Source organism: Homalodisca vitripennis, chromosome 4 (assembly GCF_021130785.1).
Source record: "Homalodisca vitripennis isolate AUS2020 chromosome 4, UT_GWSS_2.1, whole genome shotgun sequence".
NCBI classification, from domain to species: domain Eukaryota; kingdom Metazoa; phylum Arthropoda; class Insecta; order Hemiptera; family Cicadellidae; genus Homalodisca; species Homalodisca vitripennis.
In genome coordinates this window covers 186,414,084-186,440,570 of record NC_060210.1, presented here as the reverse complement: position 1 = coordinate 186,440,570, position 26,487 = coordinate 186,414,084, and the positions used below count along the sequence as shown (strand labels likewise).

The 26,487-nt window shown below is 32.5% G+C and overlaps 1 protein-coding gene across 1 annotated transcript in view; it reads left to right on the top strand.

Annotated features, from left to right (window-relative positions):
• Window positions 1–26,032, top strand: part of LOC124361535 (testicular acid phosphatase homolog) — a 29,184-nt gene extending 3,152 nt beyond the window's left edge. Inside the window, exons 3-7 of the mRNA XM_046815599.1 lie at window positions 988–1,227; window positions 2,533–2,739; window positions 3,957–4,083; window positions 5,057–5,283; window positions 25,829–26,032. Coding sequence (XP_046671555.1) covers window positions 988–1,227; window positions 2,533–2,739; window positions 3,957–4,083; window positions 5,057–5,283; window positions 25,829–25,987 — 960 coding nt within the window. The 3' untranslated portion in view covers window positions 25,988–26,032. The remainder of the gene's footprint in view (window positions 1–987; window positions 1,228–2,532; window positions 2,740–3,956; window positions 4,084–5,056; window positions 5,284–25,828) is intronic.
• Window positions 26,033–26,487: the final 455 nt, after the last annotated feature.

Sequence of the window (26,487 nt, the reverse complement as noted above, 5' to 3'; positions counted from 1 at the left end):
GTATTGTGGTAAAAGCCTGTAATCATATACTTGGACAGTCAAGTAATTGTCAAACCAAAGAAAATAGAGATTATCTATTGCATATTTGCAATAATAAATAACCTGCCACTCAGAACGTAATTAAATTACAAAGCTCCCATGACGTACTTTTTTACGTATTTGACTGTCTTATTACTTAACTTCTGTAGTAGGTGTTTAAGCAGACATTGAATAAAAAATGTGTACAAATCCCTAAAAGATTATAAGTTTTTCTGAGACTTGTCTATAGAGTTTACTGGATGTCCAATTCCAACTACACTTGGTGAGGAGGGAGTTGTGGTTGCTATCAAAATATCTCTTTAAGATACCAGTGCTTTATCTGGAGGCATTTATTGGAAGAGTCTATACCGAGGACCGCGTACTTGGAATCTAGAGCATTCTGTTTGCTTGCATTTATTTCTCTCCTTGCGTTCATTAAAGTTTCCTCAACACTAATCTTGAACTTTACTTGGCGAAAAGGAACTTCCCGAGATTTTTGACAACATTTTGCTGAACTGGTGGACTAAAGGTCCCCATTGTGACAGGAATGAGTGCTCCTTCATTTTACTGGAATACGAGAAATAGTTCTCTTTTAATATTTAGACCTATGTGTGACTTGAATCTGTCTGCCACAGCTCCATCTAGGAGAAAATCACCATTAACTACTACACCATTGTTCTGATCGAGTACTCGCTTATGTCATCGATATTAACTATAATTAAGTCCACTGCTATTCTAGCGTAATCTCGTATTATTTTTATACTTTATTACAAAGTTTTGCATTGATTAAATGTATGCTCTTGAAACTTCTGCTTCCTCCAGAACTACTCATATATCCATAGAATAATCAATACTTATTCACCTGAAATTTAAAAGGAATTGTAATTCCTTCTACCCAACATATTGGCTTTTAGTGGAGAGAATTACAGACAATTTAATGTTTATAAAAGACGATGATTTTATTTTCAGAAAGGTCACATGCAACTTTACTTGCTTGGAAAGAAGTTCCGCTCCTTGTACGATGGATTCCTGGGAGAGGTATACCGCCAGGAGGATTTCCGAGCCAACAGCACGTTGTATCAGCGAAGCTTGATGAGCGCGAGTCAGTTCCTGGCAGGGCTATTTCCTGCCCGTGGCTCCCAGATGAGAAATGGATATCTACCCTGGCAACCTGTGCCTATATACCCTGTCTATGTGGATCGTCATGAGGTTTGTACTCAATGGATTCTCTGCACGCATTCCGTATTCGTGGTGTTGTTTATTTTTATTTTTTTTTATAAAAAAGTAGTAACTAAACTTTTTAGATGCTTCAAAAGATTCCATGATTTATGCTTGTTTTAGTTTTATTATTGGAAGCTGCCAGCGAAGGGGACGTACTTTCTGGGCGATATCTCAAAACATAAATGACTAATATAAATTGTACATGAAGCTACAAGATATATGAGGAACACTGATTTCGATGATGGTGCATGTCACTCCATGTGATACGGTTGAGCGTTATATTTTTACATTACTTTTATAGGTAAACATGATGCAACAAAGTTGCTGTATGAATACGTTTCTAACCAAACTGTGTACAATAATGTGAGATTTTAAAAGTGACACTTTCATTTATAGACCAAAAAGAAAATATAATAGATTAGAGAAAGTGAGAAAATTCGGAGGTTTCATTTCACTGTAGTGCACCCTTATTACAATACCCTCGCTAGCTTACAGGAACTGTTATTTGAACACTGTCATAAAACCTAACTTACTGAAAATATTTGAATGTTGAAAGATATCGGGAAAGATATTTCATCAGTACATTTTCTTTATAGACAAAAATGAGTTATATGATGCTGTATGTCCAACCATGAAATCTACTTTGTCTGCCGGAAGGATGTAAACATTTTCCCTATATTTCATGTCTGTCTATCTGTCCACAGGACATTGGGGAGTCGGATGACCCCCTGGGTCAAAATTTTAAATTTTTATTTTTTTGCTAAATTTAGTTTTAAATATATTCCTATTTATTTTAAAACAAATTTCATGCAAATCCGTTGAGTCAAACTCAACAAGTTTAGATTTTTTCCACTTATGTACCTTTTTCTCAGGAACCACTAAAGATATCTTTACATTTTTTTTACTTGATGGGAAAATTAAGGAGCGCACTTTGACGCGGGCTTTTAGCACAATTCTCATAAAAAAATTTTATTACAGCTTTTTTACAAACAAATCTGTAATTTTTTTAATGTGTTTAAAAAAAATCCTAACCATACTAATTTTTTTAATAACTTAAAAACCCCGGGTCAAAATCTTAATAAAAGTAACTACAAAAAAAACAGGTTGATATCTTATATATTTTTTTAGAAAAAGGTACACAAACTTGATCAAATTAACATTGGCAGCATAGACTCCCCTTAAGAGAGTGAAATAAGTTATATAGATTTACATTTTTGCATTCAAACTTAACAAAGTCATATGGTGTGGCGTTCTCTTACCTTGAGTATTAACCGATTGTAATATATTTTTCAGATTGCATACGTCAAGAATAGTTACAGATGTCCGAAGCTCCAAGCAGTTTGGAAGACGGCTGTAAGAAGATTCCTACATGATTATCAGCGTAATATTACCGATTTACTTGAATTCGTTAAACCTTACACCGGGATTGATTTCGCACTTAACAGCACTGAGTCAGTTTGGGTGGCAATGTACATGATGTGGGAGTCTATTTACACAGTGGTATGTTCTGTATGGTAGTCAAACATGTATAGTATAAGTCTAATATAAGAATAAACCCTCTTGACAAACTTCGCTTGTTTTTAAATCATTTTTATAACAACTCATAATGAACTAGTGTGGTACAGTTTAAAGAGGTTGCCCAAAAATTATTGCTATTCCTTTATTAAAACCTTGGTATTTTTCTATAAAACTATATATTGTACTGTGGATTTACAATATTTTTATTAGAGCAATATCATCTACTTTTCAATTTTTTAATGTAAATTTTACATATTGCAATAGTATGTGAAGTATATATTTTATGTAGAATAAATAAACTCAGTTTCAATGTGGATGTCGATTTGGTGAATATAAATGTTTAGCATTCAACAATAATGGTTTCAAAATAGAAAAAAAGCTTTTAGTGAAATTGTTACAAACAATAAACATAAAATAGTACACCAAGCACTAATGGGATCTTGGTTTACTATCCTCATAGCCTAAACATTTATTTATTACATACATAATTTATATATGCTATACAAAAAAGGATAAAGTAAAATCTATAACAATATACTTAAATTGTGCATTCAAATTGTGACTAAATCTAATGAGCAAGCCAACAACAATCAGTATATAACAAAGAAAATATTATACATAAAAACAGCTTCTTAAATTTTGTACCTCTTGTCCACGAAGACTGAATTAATATTCACCATGAATAGATCTACTTCCGACTAAAATTATCATAGGGCTCCATCATATTGTATTTTCACACTTGCCTTAAATAATTCAGTTTTTGTCGCTAATAAAATATTATGGAATAATGCATAAGTATGTTAGTATTTCATTGGTACCCACAAAAACCATGTTTCATTCTTCGCCTTCAGATGGAGTTCCAAAAACATTACTCTAACTTAAGTTACAATTATTCATAATCGGATCAGGAGATTAAAAAAATGTTCAGTGGCCATCACTTATTATCAGGAGTATTTATTATGCCTTTTATAAAGGATATGCCTGTGACGTACCTGTTATTTAAGAAGAAATTACGTGGAAAGCTTCTAGTTACCGTTAGTACTTTGATAAATTTTGAGAACCAATAAGCTAAAATCAGTTTTCGATAATTAAATTTGAATTAACAATTTTAATCGTAATAGACAACATTGGTTTATTATATGTTGTATGTTTCAACATTTCAACATATAATTTTAACATCAGTATTTATCCTCCGACAGGTCGAAGAAGGACTTCCTCTCCCCGCTTGGACGGACAAAATCTACCCACAACCCATAACTTTCTTGGCCGAACAAAATCTGAGAGCGGCTTCGGTGGGCTCGGACACACAGATTAGATATTTGGAGGGTAATAACGGTTTGACTTATGTTTTAGAAGTGTTCTAGAAATATTTCTAATCAACACATTTATTACAGTTATGGATATCTAATGGTGACTTATTGAATGGAATAGTATTCAACAAAACTACATTACAAAACCTAATTAGGATTATATTATCAGAGTATTAAAATATCTCCCATAAATAATGATATTCATGTTTTTTCTTAACAATTTTAACTACACACACATTAAGATGTGTTATTTTAACTGCAACAAGCACATTTATAAACGATCATCATTTCTTAACTCAAATAAGCCCATGTCTAACCATTGGTGCAGCATGGAACTTCAGAAAATAACCTTGCAAAGTACTTGGGGTTCTAGTTCTTGGGGTTATTAGGGTTCGTAATGGGAGTACTCCTACAGTTAATCACACATAAGGGATTCAAACATTTAACATATTAACATTCTGTGACACTTTATAGTTGAATGGTGTGTAGATTTTAAATGAGACCCAATTTATTGAATAAAATGTAAATGTATTATAAAGCAAGATATGTAATGTTTACTCTTTTTTGTATGGTCGCCTGCCTATCTATAGTCCGAAGTATATCGAGAATGAAATTAACTTTAGATTTGAAATTTTGCATGCAACCTCAGCGAAGCCTGTAAAGACACGTGGTGTAGAATACATCTACTTTTTTATTATAAATTTCGCTTTAACCGAAGGATGAGGTATATTTACTTTCCAAATACCTGGATTTGAATAAATAGGTTAACTTGAGAATAAGACAGATCAGAACGAAATACCAAAAAACTAAGTCCATTACACCTTATCTTGTAGTCTTTGCTTTTGAAACATTTTTCTCAATTTCCGTAAATAATTTTAAGAAACATTTGCACCAGGACTAGGTCTATATACCATTATATTGTACCAGGTTTATATTGAAATACTGATGTGATAAACAATTTGATAAGTATGACATGTTTATTATTTTAGGTGAATATTTTAAGGAAGTTGTTAGCTTGATGAAGGCGAAAGTCGGGGGCACCCTACGTCCTGACAGAAGGATGTTTCACTTCTCTGCGCATGATTTCACCCTTCTGGGACTGCAAGGTATCCTGGGACTGGCGAAGGATCGATCTGGCCGTCTAAGCGCCAGGACAGGGTCTGCCTTGATATTAGAAATCCACAAGAACCTACAAACTGATCAATTTTACGTTCAGGTAAACAATTTAAAGGGAATACATTTTCCCTTACGTATTTGACTACTTCATGAATCTAAGAAAACGCAATTTGTTACTTTCTCTATCAATTAAATATTTCCTTAGGAATGTTTGGATATGTCTAGGAGAAACTTGTTTCTACTTTTTAATTTAATACAATAGGAAACTTTTGTTTTTGATTGATGTTTAGTATCATAGTGAGTATGGTCTATTATTTCTCAGTCTGATTTCCTAACTACATCATTCAATTGTGAAACTTGTATACGTATTCGTAGTTTTATTGGATGTTGCAGAAGTACTCAGTATAACGTGACAGAAACGTAGACTACTTTAAACTCATTAAATTGTTATCTTCCACTATTATAACTCGCATTTTCCTGTTGAGTATTGCGATTATAATGACTAAGGACAGTTAATAAACCATACTGGGGTATCCTATACGTACCATTAGAATAATGTGAGTAAATCTGTTGTCATTCTTTATTATAACTCGCATTTTCCTGTTGAGTATTGCGATCATAATAACTAAGAGCAGTTAATAAACCATACCGGGGTATCCTATACGTACCATTAGAATAATGTGAGTAAATCTGTTGTCATTCTTTATTATAACTCGCATTTTCCTGTTGAGTATTGCGATCATAATGACTAAGGACAGTTAATAAACCATACTGGGGTATCCTATACGTACCATTAGAATAATGTGAGTAAATCTGTTGTCATTCTTTATTATAACTCGCATTTTCCTGTTGAGTATTGCGATTATAATAACTAAGGACAGTTAATAAACCATACTGGGGTATCCTATACGTACCATTAGAATAATGTGAGTTAATCTGTTGTCATTCTTTATTATAACTCGCATTTGCCTGTTGAGTATTGCGATTATAATAACTAAGGACAGTTAATAAACCATACCGGGGTATCCTATACGTACCATTAGAATAATGTGAGTAAATCTGTTGTCATTCTTTATTATAACTCGCATTTTCCTGTTGAGTATTGCGATTATAATAACTAAGGACAGTTAATAAACCATACTGGGTGTATCCTATACGTACCAGTAGAATAATGTGAGTTAAATCTGTTGTCATTCTCTATTATAACTCGCATTTGCCTGTTGAGAATTGCGATTATAATAACTAAGGACAGTTAATAAACCATACTGGTGTATCCTATACGTACCAGTAGAATAATGTGAGTTAAATCTGTTGTCATTCTTTATTATAACTCGCATTTCCTGTTGAGAATTGCGATCATAATGACTAAGGAGCAGTTAATAAACCATACTGGTGTATCCTATACGTACCAGTAGAATAATGTGAGTTAATCTGTTGTCATTCTTTATTATAACCTCGCATTTTCCTGTTGAGTATTGCGATTATAATAACTAAGGACAGTTAATAAACCATACTGGTGTATCCTATACGTACCAGTAGAATAATGTGAGTTAATCTGTTGTCATTCTTTATTATAACTCGCATTTGCCTGTTGAGTATTGCGATTATAATAACTAAGGACAGTTAATAAACCATACTGGTGTATCCTATACGTACCAGTAGAATAATGTGAGTTAATCTGTTGTCATTCTTTATTATAACTCGCATTTGCCTGTTGAGAATTGCGATTATAATAACTAAGGACAGTTAATAAACCATACTGGGGTATCCTATACGTACCAGTAGAATAATGTGAGTTAATCTGTTGTCATTCTTTATTATAACTCGCATTTGCCTGTTGAGAATTGCGATCATAATAACTAAGGACAGTTAATAAACCATACTGGGGTATCCTATACGTACCATTAGAATAATGTGAGTAAATCTGTTGTCATTCTTTATTATAACTCGCATTTGCCTGTTGAGAATTGCGATTATAATAACTAAGGACAGTTAATAAACCATACTGGGGTATCCTATACGTACCAGTTAGAATAATGTGAGTTAATCTGTTGTCATTCTTTATTATAACTTATAATAACTAAGGACAGTTAATAAACCATACTGGGGTAATCCTATACGTACCAGTAGAATAAATGTGAGAATTGCGCATTGAGAATTGCGATTATAATAACTAAGGACAGTTAATAAACCATACTGGTGTATCCTATACGTACCATTAGAATAATGTGAGTGAGTAAATCTGTTGTCATTCACTATAACTCGCATTTGCCTGTTGAGAATTGCGATTATAATAACTAGACAGTTTAATAAAACCATACTGTACGTGTAATCCTATACGTACCAGTAGAATAATGTGAGTAAATCTGTTGTCATTCTTTATTATACCTCGCATTTCCCCTCTGTTGAGAATTGCGATATAAGAGCATAAGGACAGCGTACGTACCATAAGAATGTAAATCTGTTGTCATTCTTTATTATAACTACGTCATGTTGAGTATCTGCGATTATAATAATGCAGTTAATTGTGTATCCTATACGTACCCATAGAATAATGTGAGTTAATCTGTTTCATTCCTTTATTATAACTCGCATTAGTATTCGCGATCAATAACGATTATAATAAATCCAGGACAGTAATGTATCCTGTACGTACCATTAGAATAATGTGAGTTAAATCTGTTGTCATTCTTTATTATACCTCGCATTTTCCTGTTGAGTATTGCGATTATAATAACTAAGGACAGTTAATAAACCATACTGGTGTATCTATACGTACCAGTAGAATAATGTGAGTAAATCTGTTGTCATTCTCTATTATAACTCGCATTTGCCTGTTGAGAATTGCGATTATAATAACTAAGGACAGTTAATAAAACCATACTGGTGTATCCTGTACCAGTAGAATAATGAGTTAATCTGTTGTCATTTCTTTATTATACCTCGCATTTCCCTGTTGAGAATTGCGATCATAATGACTAAGACAGTTAATAACCATACTGGTGTATCCTATACGTACCAGTAGAATAATGTGAGTAATCTGTTCATTTCTTTATTATAACCTCGGTGTTGAGTATTGCGATTATAATAACTAAGGACAGTTAATAAACCATACTGGTGTATCCTATACGTACAGTAGAATAATGTGAGTTAATCTGTTGTCATTCTTTATTATAACTCGCATTTGCCTGTTGATATTGCGATTATAATAACTAAGGACAGTTAATAAACTCATACTGGTGTATCCTATACGTACCAGTAGAGAAATCTGTTGTCAATCTTTATTATAACTCGATTTGCCTGTTGAGTATTGCGATTAACTAAGGACAGTTAATAAACCATACTGGTGTATCCTATACGTTACCAGTAGAATAATGTGAGTTAATCTGTTGTCATTCTTTATTATAACTGATTTGCCTGTTATTGAATTGCGATTATAATAACTAAGGACAGTTAATAAACCATACTGGTGTATCCTAATAGTACCATTACGAATAATGTGAGTAATCTGTTGTCATTCTTTATATAACTCGCATTTGCCTGTTGAGAGAATTGCGATTATAATAACTAAGGACAGTTAAATAAACCATACTGGGGTATCCTATACGTACCAGTAAGAATAATGTGAGTTAAAACTGTTGTCATTCTCTATTATAACTCGCATTTGCCTGTTGAGAATTGCGATTATAATAACTAAGGACAGTTAATAAACCATACTGGGGTATCCTATACGTACCAGTGTAGAATAATGTGAGTTAAATCTGTTGTCATTCTTTATTATAACTCGCATTTGCCTGTTGAGAATTGCGATTTATAATAACTAAGGACAGTTAATAAACCATAACTGGTGTATCCTATACGTACCAGTAGAATAATGTGAGTTTAATCTGTTGTCATTCTTTATTATAACTCGCATTTGCCTGTTGAATAATTGCGATTATAATAACTAAGGACAGTTAATAAAACCATACTGGGGTATCCTATACGTACCAGTAGAAATAATGTGAGTAAATCTGTTGTCATTCTTTATTATACCTCGCGTTTTGCCTGTTGAGAATTGCGATTTATAAATAACTAAGGACAGTTTAATAAACCATACTGGTGTATCCTATACGTACCAGTAGAATAATGTGAGTTAATCTGTTGTCATTCTTTATTATAACTCGCATTTGCCTGTTGATAATTGCGATTATAATAACTAAGGACAGTTAATAAACCATACTGGTGTATCCTATAAGTACCAGTAGAATAATGTGAGTTAATCTGTTGTCATTCTTTATTATAACTCGGCATTTGCCTGTTGAGAATTGCGATTATAATAACTAAGGACAGTTAATAAACCATACTGGGGTATCCTATACGTACCAGTAGAATAATGTGAGTTAATCTGTTGTCATTCTTTATTATAACTCGCATTTGCCTGTTGAGAATTGCGATCATAAATAACTAAGGACAGTTAATAAACCATACTGGTGTATCCTATACGTACCATTAGAATAATGTGAGTAAATCTGTTTGTCATTCTCTATTATAACTCGCATTTGCCTGTTGAGAATTGCGATTATAATAACTAAGGACAGTTAATAAACCATACTGGTGTATCCTATACGTACCAGTAGAATAATGTGAGTTAAATCTGTTGTCATTCTTTATTATACCTCGCATTTGCCTGTTGAGAATTGCGATCATAATACTAAGAGCAGTTAATAAACCATACTGGTGTATCCTATACGTACCAGTAGAATAATGTGAGTAAATCTGTTGTCATTCTTTATTATAACCTCGCAATTTTTTGCTGTTGAGTATTGCGATTATAATAACTAAGGACAGTTAATAAAACCATACTGGTGTATCCTATACGTACCAGTAGAATAATGTGAGTTAATCTGTTGTCATTCTTTATTATAAACTCGCATTTGCCTGTTGAGAATTGCGATTATAATAACTAAGGACAGTTAATAAACCATACTGGTGTATTCCTATACGTACCAGTAGAATAATGTGAGTTAATCTGTTGTCATTCTTTATTATACCTCGCTTTTCCTGTTGAGAATTGCGATTATAATAACTAAGGGACAGTTAATAAACCATACTGGTGAGTATCCTATACGTACCAGTAGAATAATGTGAGTAATCTGTTGTCATTCTTTATTATAACTCGCATTTGCCTGTTGAGAATTGCGATTATAATAACTAAGGACAGTTAATAAACCATACTGGGGTATCCTATAGTACCAGTAGAATAATGTGAGTTAATCTGTTGTCATTCTTTATTATAACTCGCATTTGCCTGTTGAGAATTGCGATTATAATAACTAAGGACAGTTAATAAACCATACTGGTGTATCCTATACGTACCAGTAGAATAATGTGAGTAATCTGTTGTCATTCTCTATTATAACTCGCATTTGCCTGTTGAGAATTGCGATCATAATAACTAAGGACAGTTAATAAACCATACTGGTGTATCCTATACGTACCATTAGAATAATGTGAGTTAATCTGTTGTCATTCTCTATTATAACTCGCATTTGCCTGTTGATAATTGCGATTATAATAACTAAGGACAGTTAATAAACCATACTGGGGTATCCTATACGTACCAGTAGAATAATGTGGAGTTAAATCTGTTGTCATTCTTTATTATAACTCGCATTTCCCTGTTGAGAATTGCGATCATAATAACTAAGAGCAGTTAATAAACCATACTGGTGTATCCTATACGTACCAGTAGAATCATGTGAGTTAATCTCTGTTGTCATTCTTTATTATAACCTCGCATTTATTCCTGTTGAGAATTGCGATTATAATAACTAAGGACAGTTAATAAACCATACTGGGGTATCCTATACGTGCCAGTAGAATAATGTGAGTTAAATCTGTTGTCATTCTTTATTATACCTCGCGTTTTGCCTGTTGAGAATTGCGATTATAATAACTAAGGACAGTTAATAAACCATACTGGTGTATCCTATACGTACCAGTAGAATAATGTGAGTTAATCTGTTGTCATTCTTTATTATAACTCGCATTTTGCCTGTTGAGAATTGCGATTATAATAACTAAGGACAGTTAATAAACCATACTGGTGTATCCTATAAGTACCAGTAGAATAATGTGAGTTAATCTGTTGTCATTCTTTATTATAACTCGCATTTGCCTGTTGAGAATTACGATCATAATAACTAAGGACAGTTAATAAACCATACTGGGTGTATCCTAATACGTACCAGTAGAATAATGTGAGTTAAATCTGTTGTCATTCTTTATTATAACTCGCATTTTGCCTGTTGAGAATTGCGATTATAATAACTAAGGACAGTTAATAAACCATACTGGTGTATCCTATACGTACCTAAGTAGAATAATGTGAGTTAAATCTGTTGTCATTCTCTATTATAACTCGCATTTGCCTGTTGAGAATTGCGATTATAATAACTAAGGACAGTTAATAAACCATACTGGGGTATCCTATACGTACCAGTAGAATAATGTGAGTTAATCTGTTGTCATTCTTTATTATACCTCGCATTTCCCTGTTGAGAATTGCGATTATAATGACTAAGGAGCAGTTAATAAACCATACTGGTGTATCCTATACGTACCAGTAGAATAATGTGAGTAATATCTGTTGTCATTCTTTATTATAACTCGCATTTGCCTGTTGAGTAATTGCGATTATAATAACTAAGGACAGTTAATAAACCATACTGGTGTATAATATACGTACCAGTAGAATAATGTGAGTAAATCTGTTGTCATTCTTTATTATAACTCGCATTTGCCTGTTGAGAATTGCGATATTATAATAACTAAGGACAGTTAATAAACCATACTGGTGTATCCTATACGTACCAGTAGAATAATGTGAGTTAATCTATTGTCATTCTTTATTATAACTCGCATTTGCCTGTTGAGAATTGCGATTATAATAACTAAGGACAGTTAATAAACCATACTGGGGTATCCTATACGTACCAGTAGAATAATGTGAGTTAAATCTGTTGTCATTCTTTATTATAACTCGCATTTGCCTGTTGAGAATTACGATCATAATAACTAAGGACAGTTAATAAACCATACTGGTGTATCCTATACGTACCATTAGAATAATGTGAGTAATCTGTTGTCATTCTTTATTATAACTCGCATTTGCCTGTTGAGAATTGCGATTATAATAACTAAGGGACAGTTAATAAACCATACTGGGGTATCCTATACGTACCAGTAGAATAATGTGAGTTAATCTGTTGTCATTCTTTATTATAACTCGCATTTGCCTGTTGATAATTGCGATTATAATAACTAAGGACAGTTAATAAACCATACTGGGGTATCCTATACGTACCAGTAGAATAATGTGAGTTAATCTGTTGTCATTCTTTATTATAACTCGCATTTGCCTGTTGAGAATTGCGATTATAATAACTAAGGACAGTTAATAAACCATACTGGTGTATCCTATACGTACCAGTAGAATAATGTGAGTTAATCTGTTGTCATTCTTTATTATAACTCGCATTTGCCTGTTGAGAATTGCGATTATAATAACTAAGGACAGATAATAAACCATACTGGGGTATAATCCTATACGTACCAGTTAGAATAATGTGAGTAAATCTGTTGTCATTCTTATTATAACTCGCATTTGCCTGTGAGAATTGCGATTATAATAACTAAGGACAGTTAATAAACCATACTGGGGTATCCTATACGTACCAGTAGAATAATGTGAGTTAATCTGTTGTCATTCTTTATTTATAACTCGCATTTGCCTGTTGAGAATTGCGATCATAATAACTAAGGACAGTTAATAAACCATACTGGGTGTATCCTATACGTACCAGTAGAATAATGTGAGTTAATCTGTTGTCATTCTCTATTATAACTCGCATTTGCCTGTTTGAGAATTGCGATTATAATAACTAAGGACAGTTAATAAACCATACTGGGGTATCCTATACGTACCAGTAGAATAATGTGAGTTAATCTGTTGTCATTCTTTATTATAACTCGCATTTGCCTGTTGAGAATTGCGATTATAATAACTAAGGACAGTTAATAAACCATACTGGGGTATCCTATACGTAAACCAGTAGAATAATGTGAGTAAATCTGTTGTCATTCTTTATTATAACTCGCATTTGCCTGTTGAGAATTGCGATTATAATAATAACTAAGGACAGTTAATAAACCATACTGGGGTATCCTATACGTACCAGTAGAATAATGTGAGTTAATCTGTTGTCATTCTTTATTATAACTCGCATTTGCCTGTTTGAGAATTGCGATCATAATAACTAAGGACAGTTAATAAACCATACTGGGGTATCCTATACGTACCAGTAGAATAATGTGAGTTAAATCTGTTGTCATTCTTTATTATACCTCGCGTTTTGCCTGTTGAGAATTGCGATTATAATAACTAAGGACAGTTAATAAACCATACTGGGGTATCCTATACGTACCAGTAGAATAATGTGAGTTAATCTGTTGTCATTCTTTATTATAACTCGCATTTGCCTGTTTGAGAATTGCGATTATAATAACTAAGGACAGTTAATAAACCATACTGGTGTATCCTATAGTACCAGTAGAATAATGTGAGTTAATCTGTTGTCATTCTTTATTATAACTCGCATTTGCCTGTTGAGAATTGCGATTATAATAACTAAGGACAGTTAATAAACCATACTGGGGTATCCTATATACGTACCAGTAGAATAATGTGAGTTTAATCTGTTGTCATTCTTTATTATAACTCGCATTTGCCTGTTGAGAATTGCGATCATAATAACTAAGGACAGTTAATAAACCATACTGGTGTATCCTATACGTACCAGTAGAATAATGTGAGTAAAATCTGTTGTCATTCTTTATATACTCGCATTTGCCTGTTGAGAATTGCGATTATAATAACTAAGGACAGTTAATAAACCATACTGGGGGTATCCTATACGTACCAGTAGAATAATGTGAGTTAATCTGTTGTCATTCTTTATTATAACTCGCATTTGCCTGTTGAGAATTGCGATTATAATAACTAAGGACAGTTAATAAAACCATACTGGTGTATCCTATACGTACCAGTAGAATAATGTGGAGTTAATCTGTTGTCATTCTTTTTATTATAACTCGCATTTGCCTGTTGAAATTGCGATTATAATAACTAAGGACAGTTAATAAACCATACTGGGGTATCCTATACGTACCAGTAGAATAATGTGAGTTAATCTGTTGTCATTCTTTATTATAACTCGCATTTGCCTGTTGAGAATTGCGATCATAATAAACTAAGGACAGTTAATAAACCATACTGGTGTATCCTATACGTACCATTAGGAATAATGTGAGTAAATCTGTTGTCATTCTTTATTATAACTCGCATTTCCTGTTGAGAATTGCGATCATAATAACTAAGGAGCAGTTAATAAACCATACTGGTGTATCCTATACGTACCAGTAGATTAATGTGAGTTAATCTGTTGTCATTCTTTATTATACCTCGCATTTCCCTGTTGAGAATTGCGATCATAATGACTAAGAGCAGTTTAATAAACCATACTGGTGTATCCTATACGTACCAGTAGAATAATGTGAGTAAATCTGTTGTCATTCTTTATTATAACTCGCATTTTCCTGTTGAGAATTGCGATTTATAATAACTAAGAGCAGTTAATAAACCATACTGGTGTATCCTATACGTACCAGTAGATTAATGTGAGTTTAATCTGTTGTCATTTCTTTATTATAACTCGCATTTGCCTGTTGAGAATTGCGATTATAATAACTAAGGACAGTTAATAAACCATACTGGTGTATCCTATACGTACCAGTAGAATAATGTGAGTTAATCTGTTGTCATTCTTTATTATAACTCGCATTTGCCTGTTGAGAATTTGCGATCATAATAACTAAGGACAGTTAATAAACCATACTGGTGTATCCTATACGTACCATTAGAATAATGTGAGTAATCTGTTGTCATTCTCTATTATAACTCGCATTTGCCTGTTGAGAATTGCGATTATAATAAACTAAGGACAGTTAATAAACCATACTGGTGTATCCTATACGTACAGTAGAATAATGTGAGTTAAATCTGTTGTCATTCTTTATTATAACTCGCATTTGCCTGTTGAATAATTGCGATTATAATAACTAAGGACAGTTAATAAACCATACTGGGGTATCCTATACGTACCAGTAGAATAAATGTGAGTTAATCTGTTGTCATTCTTTATTATAACTCGCATTTGCCTGTTGAGAATTGCGATTATAATAACTAAGGACAGTTAATAAACCATACTGGTGTATCTATACGTACCAGTAGAATAATGTGAGTTAATCTGTTGTCATTCTTTATTATAACTCGCGTTTTCCTGTTCCTGTTGAGTATTGCGATTATAATAACTAAGGACAGTTAATAAACCATACTGGTGTATCCTATACGTACCAGTAGAATAATGTGAGTTAATCTGTTGTCATTCTTTATTATAACTCGCATTTGCCTGTTGAGTATTGCGAATTATAATAACTAAGGACAGTTAATAAACCATACTGGGGTGTAATATCCTATACGTACCAGTAGAATAATGTGAGTAAATCTGTTGTCATTCTTTATTATAACTCGCATTTTCCTGTTTGAGTATTGCGATTATAATAACTAAGGACAGTTAATAAACCATACTGGTGTATCCTATACGTACCCAGTAGAATAATGTGAGTTTAATCTGTTGTCATTCTTTATTATACCTCGCATTTTCCTGTTGAGTTATTGCGATTATAATAACTAAGGACAGTTAATAAACCATACTGGTGTATCCTATACGTACCAGTTAGAATAATGTGAGTTAATCTGTTGTCATTCTTTATTATACCTCGCATTTTGCCTGTTGAGTAATTGCGATTATAAATAACTAAGGACAGTTAATAAACCATACTGGGGTATCCTATACGTACCCAGTAGAATAATGTGAGTTAATCTGTTGTCATTCTCTATTATAACTCGCATTTGCCTGTTGAGTATTGCGATTATAATAACTAAGGACAGTTAATAAACCATACTGGTGTATCCTATACGTACCCAGTAGAATAATGTGAGTTAATCTGTTGTCATTCTCTATTATAACTCGCATTTTGCCTGTTGAGAATTGCGATTATAATAAACTAAGGACAGTTAATAAACCATACAGGTGTATCCTATACGTACCAGTAGAATTTTTTTTTAATGTGCGTTAAATCTGATGTCATTCTTTATTATAACTCGCATTTGCCTGTTGAGAATTGCGATTATAATAACTAAGGACAGTTAATAAAACCATACTGGTGTATCCTATACGTACCAGTAGAATAATGTGAGTTAAAATCTGTTGTCATTCTCTATTATAACTCGCATTTGCCTGTTGAGAATTGCGATTATAATAACTAAGGACAGTTAATAAACATACTGGTGTATCCTATACGTACCAGTAGAATAATGTGAGTTAATCTGTTGTCATTCTCTATTATAACTCGCATTTGCCTGTTGAGAATTGCGATTATAATAAACTAAGGACAGTTAATAAACCATACTGGTGTATCCTATACGTACCAGTAGAATAATGTGAGTAAATCTGATTGTCATTCTTTATTATAACTCGCATTTTCCTGTTGAGAATTGCGATTATAATGAACTAAGAGCAGTTAATAAACCATACTGGTGTATCCTATACGTACCAGTAGAATAATGTGAGTTAATCTGTTGTCATACTTTATTATAACTCGCATTTTCCTGTTGGGTATTGCGATCATAATGACTAAGAGCAGTTAATAAACCATACTGGTGTATCCTATACGTACCATTAGAATAATGTGAGTTAATCTGTTGTCATTCTCTATTATACTCTCGCATTTGCCTGTTGAGAATTGCGATTATAATAACTAAGGGACAGTTAATAAACCATACTGGTGTATCCTATACGTACCATTAGAATAATGTGAGTTAATCTGTTGTCATTCTTTATTATAACTCGCATTTCCCTGTTGAGAATTGCGATCATAATGACTAAGAGCAGTTAATAAACCATACTGGGGTGTATCCTATACGTACCAGTAGAATAATGTGAGTTAATCTGTTGTCATTCTTTATTATAACTCGCATTTGCCTGTTGAGAATTGCGATTATAATAACTAAGGACAGTTAATAAACCATACTGGTGTATCCTATACGTACCATTAGAATAATGTGAGTTAATCTGTTGTCATTCTTTATTATAACTCGCATTTGCCTGTTGTGTTGAGAATTGCGATTATAATAACTAAGGACAGTTAATAAACCATACTGGTGTATCCTATACGTACCAGTAGAATAATGTGCGTAAAATCTGATGTCATTCTTTATTATACTCGCATTTTTCCTGTTGAGAATTGCGATTATAATAACTAAGGACAGTTAATAAACCATACTGGTGTATTCCTATACGTACCAGTAGAATAAATGTGAGTAAATCTGTTGTCATTCTTTATTATAACTCGCATTTGCCTGTTGAGAATTGCGATTATAATAACTAAGGACAGTTAATAAACCATACTGGTGTATCCTATACGTACCAGTAGAATAATGTGAGTTAATCTGTTGTCATTCTCTATTATAAACTCGCATTTTGCCTGTTGAGAATTGCGATTATAATAACTAAGGACAGTTAATAAAACCATACTGGGGTATCCTATACGTACCAGTAGAATAATGTGAGTTAAATCTGATTGTCATTCTTTATTTATAACTCGCATTTTGCCTGTTGAGAATTGCGATCATAATAACTAAGAGCAGTTAATAAACCATACTGGTGTATCCTATACGTTACCATTAGAATAATGTGAGTTAAATCTGTTGTCATACTCTATTATAACTCGCATTTTTGCCTGTTGGGTAATTGCGATCATAATAACTAAGAGCAGTTAATAAACCATACTGGTGTATCCTATACGTACCATAGAATAATTGTGAGTTAATCTGTTGTCATTCTCTATTATATCTCGCATTTGCCTGTTGAGGAATTGCGATTATAAATAACTAAGGACAGTTAATAAACCATACTGGGGTATCCTATACGTACCATTAGAATAATGTGAGTTAAATCTGTTGTCATTCTTTGTTATAACTCGCATTTTCCCTGTTGAGAATTGCGATCATAATGACTAGGAGCAGTTAATAAACCATACTGGTGTATCCTATACGTACCAGTAGAATAATGTGAGTTAATCTGTTGTCATTCTTTATTATAACTCGCATTTGCCTGTTGAGAATTGCGATTATAATAAATAAGGACAGTTAATAAACCATACTGGGTGTATCCTATACGTACCAGTAGAATAATGTGAGTAAATCTGTTGTCATTCTTTATTATACCTCGCGTTTTCCTGTTGAGTATTGCGATTATAATAACTAAGGACAGTTAATAAACCATACTGGTGTATCCTATACGTACCAGTAGAATAATGTGAGTTAATCTGTTGTCATTCTTTATTATAACTCGCATTTTCCTGTTGAGTATTGCGATTATAATAACTAAGGACAGTTAATAAAACCATACTGGTGTATCCTATACGTACCAGTAGAATAATGTGAGTAAATCTGTTGTCATTCTTTATTATAACTCGCATTTTCCTGTTGAGTATTGCGATTATAATAACTAAGGACAGTTAATAAACCATACTGGGTGTATCCTATACGTACCAGTAGAATAATGTGAGTTAATCTGTTGTCATTCTTTATTATACCTCGCATTTTTCCTGTTGAGTATTGCGATTATAATAACTAAGGACAGTTTAATAGGGGGGGAAGTGGAACCATACTGGTGTGTTATCCTATACGTACCAGTAGAATAATGTGAGTTAATCTGTTGTCATTCTTATTATACCTCGCATTTTCCTGTTGAGTATTGCGATTATAATAACTAAGGACAGTTAATAAACCATACTGGTGTATCCTATACGTACCAGTAGAATAATGTGAGTTAATCTGTTGTCATTCTCTATTATAACTCGCATTTGCCTGTTGAGTATTGCGATTATAATAACTAAGGACAGTTAATAAACCCATACTGGTGTATCCTATACGTACCCATTAGAATAATGTGAGTTAATCTGTTGTCATTCTCTATTATATAACTCGCATTTGCCTGTTGAGAATTGCGATTATAATAACTAAGGACAGTTAATAAAACCATACAGGTGTATCCTATACGTACCAGTAGAATAATGTGCGTAAATCTGATGTCATTCTTTATTATAACTCGCATTTTCCTGTTGCGAATTGCGATTATAATAACTAAGGACAGTTAATAAACCATATGGTGTATCCTATACGTACCAGTAGAATAATGTGAGTTAATCTGTTGTCATTCTCTATTATAACTCGCATTTGCCTGTTGAGAATTGCGATTATATAACTAAGGACAGTTAATAAACCATACTGGTGTATCCTATACGTACCAGTAGAATAATGTGAGTTAATCTGTTGTCATTCTCTATTATAACTCGCATTTGCCTGTTGAGAATTGCGATTATAATAACTAAGGACAGTTAATAAACCATACTGGTGTATCCTATACGTACCAGTAGAATAATGTGAGTAAATCTGATGTCATTCTTTATTATAACTCGCATTTTCCTGTTGAGAATTGCGATTCATAATGACTAAGAGCAGTTAATAAACCATACTGGTGTATCCTATACGTACCAGTAGAATAATGTGAGTTAATCTGTTGTCATACTTTTATTATAACTCGCATTTTCCTGTTGGGTATTGCGATCATAATGACTAAGAGCAGTTAATAAACCATACTGGTGTATCCTATACGTACCATTAGAATAATGTGAGTTAATCTGTTGTCATTCTCTATTATATCTCGCATTTGCCTGTTGAGAATTGCGATTATAATAACTAAGGACAGTTAATAAACCATACTGGTGTATCCTATACGTACCATTAGAATAATGTGAGTAAATCTGTTGTCATTCTTTATTATAACTCGCATTTCCCTGTTGAGAATTGCGATCATAATGACTAAGAGCAGTTAATAAACCATACTGGTGTATCCTAATACGTACCAGTAGAATAATGTGAGTTAATCTGTTGTCATTCTTTATTATAACTCGCATTTGCCTGTTGAGAATTGCGATTATAATAACTAAGGGACAGTTAATAAACCATACTGGTGTATCCTATACGTACCATTAGAATAATGTGAGTTAATCTGTTGTCATTCTCTATTTATAACTCGCATTTGCCTGTTGAGAATTGCGATTATAATAACTAAGGACCAGTTAATAAACCATACAGGTGTATCCTATACGTACCAGTAGAATAATGTGCGTAAATCTGATGTCATTCTTTATTATAACTCGCATTTTCCTGTTGAGAATTGCGATTATAATAACTAAGGGACAGTTAATAAACCATACTGGTGTATTCCTATACGTACCAGTAGAATAATGTGAGTTAATCTGTTGTCATTCTCTATTATAACTCGCATTTGCCTGTTGAGAATTGCGATTATAATAACTAAGGACAGTTAATAAACCATACTGGTGTATCCTATACGTACCAGTAGAATAATGTGAGTTAATCTGTTGTCATTCTCTATTATAACTCGCATTTGCCTGTTGAGAATTGCGATTATAATAACTAAGGACAGTTAATAAAACCATACTGGTGTATCCTATACGTTACCAGTAGAATAATGTGAGTAAATCTGATGTCATTCTTTATTATAACTCGCATTTTCCTGTTGAGAATTGCGATCATAATGACTAAGAGCAGTTAATTAAACCATTACTGGTGTATCCTATACGTACCAGTAGAATAATGTGAGTTAATCTGTTGTCATACTTTATTATAACTCGCATTTTCCTGTTGGGTATTGCGATCATAATGACTAAGAGCAGTTAATAAACCATACTGGTGTATCCTATACGTACCATTGAGAATAATGTGAGTTAATCTGTTGTCATTCTCTATTATATCTCGCATTTGCCTGTTGAGAATTGCGATTATAATAACTAAGGACAGTTAATAAACCATACTGGTGTATCCTATACGTACCATTAGAATAATGTGAGTAAATCTGTTGTCATTCTTTGTTATAACTCGCATTTCCCCCCTGTTGATAATTGCGATCATAATGACTAGGAGCAGTTAATAAACCATACTGGTGTATCCTATACGTACCAGTAGAATAATGTGAGTTAATCTGTTGTCATTCTTTATTATAACTCGCATTTGCCTGTTGAGAATTGCGATTATAATAACTAAGGTGACAGTTTAATAAACCATACTGGTGTATCCTATACGTACCAGTAGAATAATGTGAGTTAATCTGTTGTCATTCTCTATTATAACTCGCATTTGCCTGTTGAGAATTGCGATTATAATAAACTAAGGAGACAGTTAATAAACCATACTGGTGTATCCTATACGTACCATTAGAATAATGTGAGTTAATCTGTTGTCATACTTTATTATAACTCGCATTTTCCTGTTGGGTATTGCGATCATAATGACTAAGAGCAGTTAATAAACCATTACTGGTGTATCCTATACGTACCATTAGAATAATGTGAGTTAATCTGTTGTCATTCTCTATTATATCTCGCATTTGCCTGTGAGAATTGCGATTATAATAACTAAGGACAGTTAATAAACCATACTGGTGTATCCTATACGTACCATTAGGAATAATGTGAGTAAATCTGTTGTCATTCTTTATTATAACTCGCATTTCCCTGTTGAGAATTGCGATCATAATGACTAAGAGAGTTAAATAAACCATACTGGTGTATCCTATACGTACCAGTTAGAATAATGTGAGTTAATCTGTTGTCATTCTTTATTATAACTCGCATTTGCCTGTTGAGAATTGCGATTATAATAACTAAGGACAGTTAATAAACCATACTGGTGTATCCTATACCGTACCAGTAGAATAATGTGAGTTAATCTGTTGTCATTCTCTATTATAACTCGCATTTGCCTGTTGAGAAATTGCGATTATAATAACTAAGGACAGTTAATAAACCATACTGGTGTATCCTATACGTACCATTAGAATAATGTGAGTTAATCTGTTGTCATTCTCTATATAACTCGCATTTGCCTGTTGAGAATTGCGATTATAATAACTAAGGACAGTTAATAAACCATACTGGTGTATTCCTATACGTACCAGTAGAATAATGTGAGTAAATCTGTTGTCATTCTTTATTATAACTCGCATTTTCCTGTTGAGAATTGCGATCATAATGACTAAGAGCAGTTAATAAACCATACTGGTGTATCCTATACGTACCAGTAGATTAATGTGAGTTAATCTGTTGTCATTCTTTATTATAACTCGCATTTACCTGTTGAGAATTGCGATTATAATAACTAAGGACAGTTAATAAACCATACTGGTGTATCCTATACGTACCAGTAGAATAATGTGAGTAAATCTGTTGTCATTCTTTATTATAACTCGCATTTTCCTGTTGAGTATTGCGATCATAATGACTAAGAGCAGTTAATAAACCATACTGGTGTATCCTATACGTACCATTAGAATAATGTGAGTTAATCTGTTGTCATTCTCTATTATATCTCGCATTTGCCTGTTGAGAATTGCGATTATAATAACTAAGGACAGTTAATAAACCATACTGGTGTATCCTATACGTACCATTAGAATAATGTGAGTAAATCTGTTGTCATTCTTTATTATAACTCGCATTTCCCTTTTGAGAATTGCGATCATAATGACTAAGAGCAGTTAATAAACCATACTGGTTTATCCTATACGTACCAGTAGAATAATGTGAGTTAATCTGTTGTCATTCTTTATTATAACTCGCATTTGCCTGTTGAGAATTGCGATTATAATAACTAAGGACAGTTAATAAACCATACTGGTGTATCCTATACGTACCAGTAGAATAATGTGAGTTAATCTGTTGTCATTCTTTATTATAACTCGCATTTGCCTGTTGAGAATTGCGATTAAAATAACTAAGGACAGTTAATAAAACCATACTGGTGTATCCTATACGTACCATTAGAATAATGTGAGTTAATCTGTTGTCATTCTTTATTATAACTCGCATTTGCCTGTTGAGAATTGCGATCATAATGACTAAGAGCAGTTAATAAACCATACTGGTGTATCCTATACGTACCATTAGAATAATGTGAGTCAATCTGTTGTCATTCTCTATTATAACTCGCATTTGCCTGTTGAGAATTGCGATTATAATAACTAAGGACAGTTAATAAACCATACTGATGTATCCTATACGTACCATTAGAATCATGTGAGTTAATCTGTTGTCATTCTTTATTATAACTAGCATTTTCCTGTTGAGTATTGCGATTATAATAACTAAGGACAGTTAATAAACCATACTGGTGTATCCTATACGTACCAGTAGAATAATGTGAGTTAATCTGTTGTCATTCTTTATTATAACTCGCATTTCCCTGTTGAGAATTGCGATCATAATGACTAAGAGCAGTTAATAAACCATACTGGTGTATCCTATACGTACCAGTAGAATAATGTGAGTTAATCTGTTGTCATTCTTTATTATAACTCGCATTTGCCTGTTGAGAATTGCGATTATAATGACTAAGGACAGTTAATAAACCATACTAGTGCATCCTATACGTACCATTAGCATAATGTGAGTTAATCTGTTGTCATTCTTTATTATAACTCGCATTTTCCTGTTGAGTATTGCGATTATAATAACTAAGGACAGCTAAATAAACCATACTGGTGTATCCTATACGTACCATTAGAATAATGTGAGTTAATCTGTTGTCATTCTTTATTATAACTCGCATTTGCCTGTTGAGAATTGCGATTATAATAACTAAGGACAGTTAATAAACCATACTGGGGTATCCTATACGTACCATTAGAATAATGTGAGTTAATCTGTTGTCATTCTCTATTATAACTCGCTTTTTCCTGTTGAGTATTGCGATCATAATAACTAAGGACAGTTAATAAACCATACTTAGAGGAACCAGTAGAATAATGAGTTAAACTGCCGTCATCCACTATTATAATTCTTATATATTTATATTATAAAAACATATCAAACAAATTTCCAAAAATTTACTTGCGAAGCATGGACTGTTATGCAATGATGTCATTAAAATATTGTGTTGCAGTAGAATTTCTTAGACTGCACTCTGCAGATTATTATTTTGTTAGATACCTTTATGTAGAGGTTTCAAAAAGGCCAGGGGTGGCTTGGCAATTTAAAAAAAAATTCTTTTTATAAGTTAAGTCCTGTACATATCATAGGGTCAACAATCAAAAATGTTTTTAACCACCAATGAGTTTTCAGCTTATTTGGGTTTATCCTGAAGGGAATTTGTGGGAAATCTTTAATGTAAGCATAGTCAAGTTGTATTCCATTATAAAGATCTTAATGAGACAAAAAAATTAGTTTAAAACATTTTGGCTACCTAGAATAAAATGGCAGCCCCTCAAAGTTTTAAAATATTGAAACCGAAATTGTCTGTTTAATTCTTTCGTGAATGAAGGTTATCAAAATGAAAACTTATACATTCATTAGGATAAATACGGCTAATAAATTATGAGTCATAAACGTTGCTTCCTTAAACAATATTTGTTATATTCGCAACACTCATCCCAAAAGAGTGAACGCATATTTCTTGTGGCAAATACTTCACTAGATCTTATCACAAGTCTGCCAAATTTATTTTTGAAATGAATCTTTCGATAAACTTTGTGCACAAAATTATTCAGACTATTTAGTGTATAATATTAAAATAAAATGGTGACTATTTTACTATACTAGCATTTACCCGCGGCTTCGCACGTAATTTCCTGCTGAAAGCTATTTGCTCATTCGCTCGTTTGTTTCCTTAAATTGTAGTCATAGAGCGAATCGTTCGCTAAGACATATTAGTGCCCGGTTTCTCCATTTTTGTTCCCTCAGCTAATATATTCTGTATATTCCGTCTCACTACGTCAAAGGAAACTAATTTCAAGTATCCAAAACAAACTTAATTATTTGAATTCGTCACTTCTGCTATCTATTATAAAATTCATTCATTCAGATAGATCATAGTCAGATTACACTATCATATCTACTTGTATTTGCAGCACACTACGATATATCGTATTTTATCCATGCAAATATACAACTCTGCAGTAACTATTTTATAATGAGTAGTATTTCGGGATAAAAATGTGTATATATTGTTTTGATATCCAAGCAATATCCATGCCAGATTCCGTCTGTCGATTTTATTTTGTGTGATTGAATATCAAACATAAAACACCCAAACATACAAACGTTTAAAGATCCAAACATCATTCTTCACAAACTTTTGAATGTATGTCATTGATAGGAGTTTTTTCTAGGCATTCTAAATTCTATTATTTCTTATATGTTTTTATTTCCTTTGTCTTTACTTGATCTTTGTAATAACCGATCCCCTGATAACGTAAAAAGTCACCGTATATGTATTGAAGGTAGAAATGGAAAATACATCAAATAAATACAGATTAACAGTTTACGCTTGATGCTACTAAATAACGATAGTACGTACAGTTTGGAACGTTATTTAACTGTGTATATGTTCCGCTCAGGTATCGTACATAGACGGAGCCTCTCCAGACTTGGAACCCCTAGACATCAACATCCCCGGCTGTGACTCTCCCTGTGACTTTCATCTGTTGATGAACATCACTGAGAAATACTACAACATCACAGACTGGGATAAGGAGTGTAAAATTATAGCCAACTAATAAAAAGACATAAAAATGTTGTTTCATTAAATTAGAATTTCATGACATATATCAATTAATTCTACCGGGCTATGTCAGTTTTCAATATACATTAATATATACAATTTTGAGTAAATAAATTAATATATTTATACGTTTTGCCCCATAATATAAGTTACAAAGTTAAAGAATCACCGTGATTGCAATAATATTCTAAAAATGTTTGGTAAAATTTCGATATTATTATATAAAAATTTAAGAAATTGATCTAAATAGTACATGTTTTTATTTTACTAATATACGCATTAAGAACTAATTCTTCTGAAACAAAATTGTTCACTCACAATTCAACAATATGTTGCTTTGATTTTAACTTAAAATTATTATATATATATATATATATATATATATATATATATATATATATATATATATATATATATAATTATTTTGTATTTGGCCATATCTGTCACATATGCGTTTAAATAAGCAAACTAACATATGATCGGAAGACGAAATAC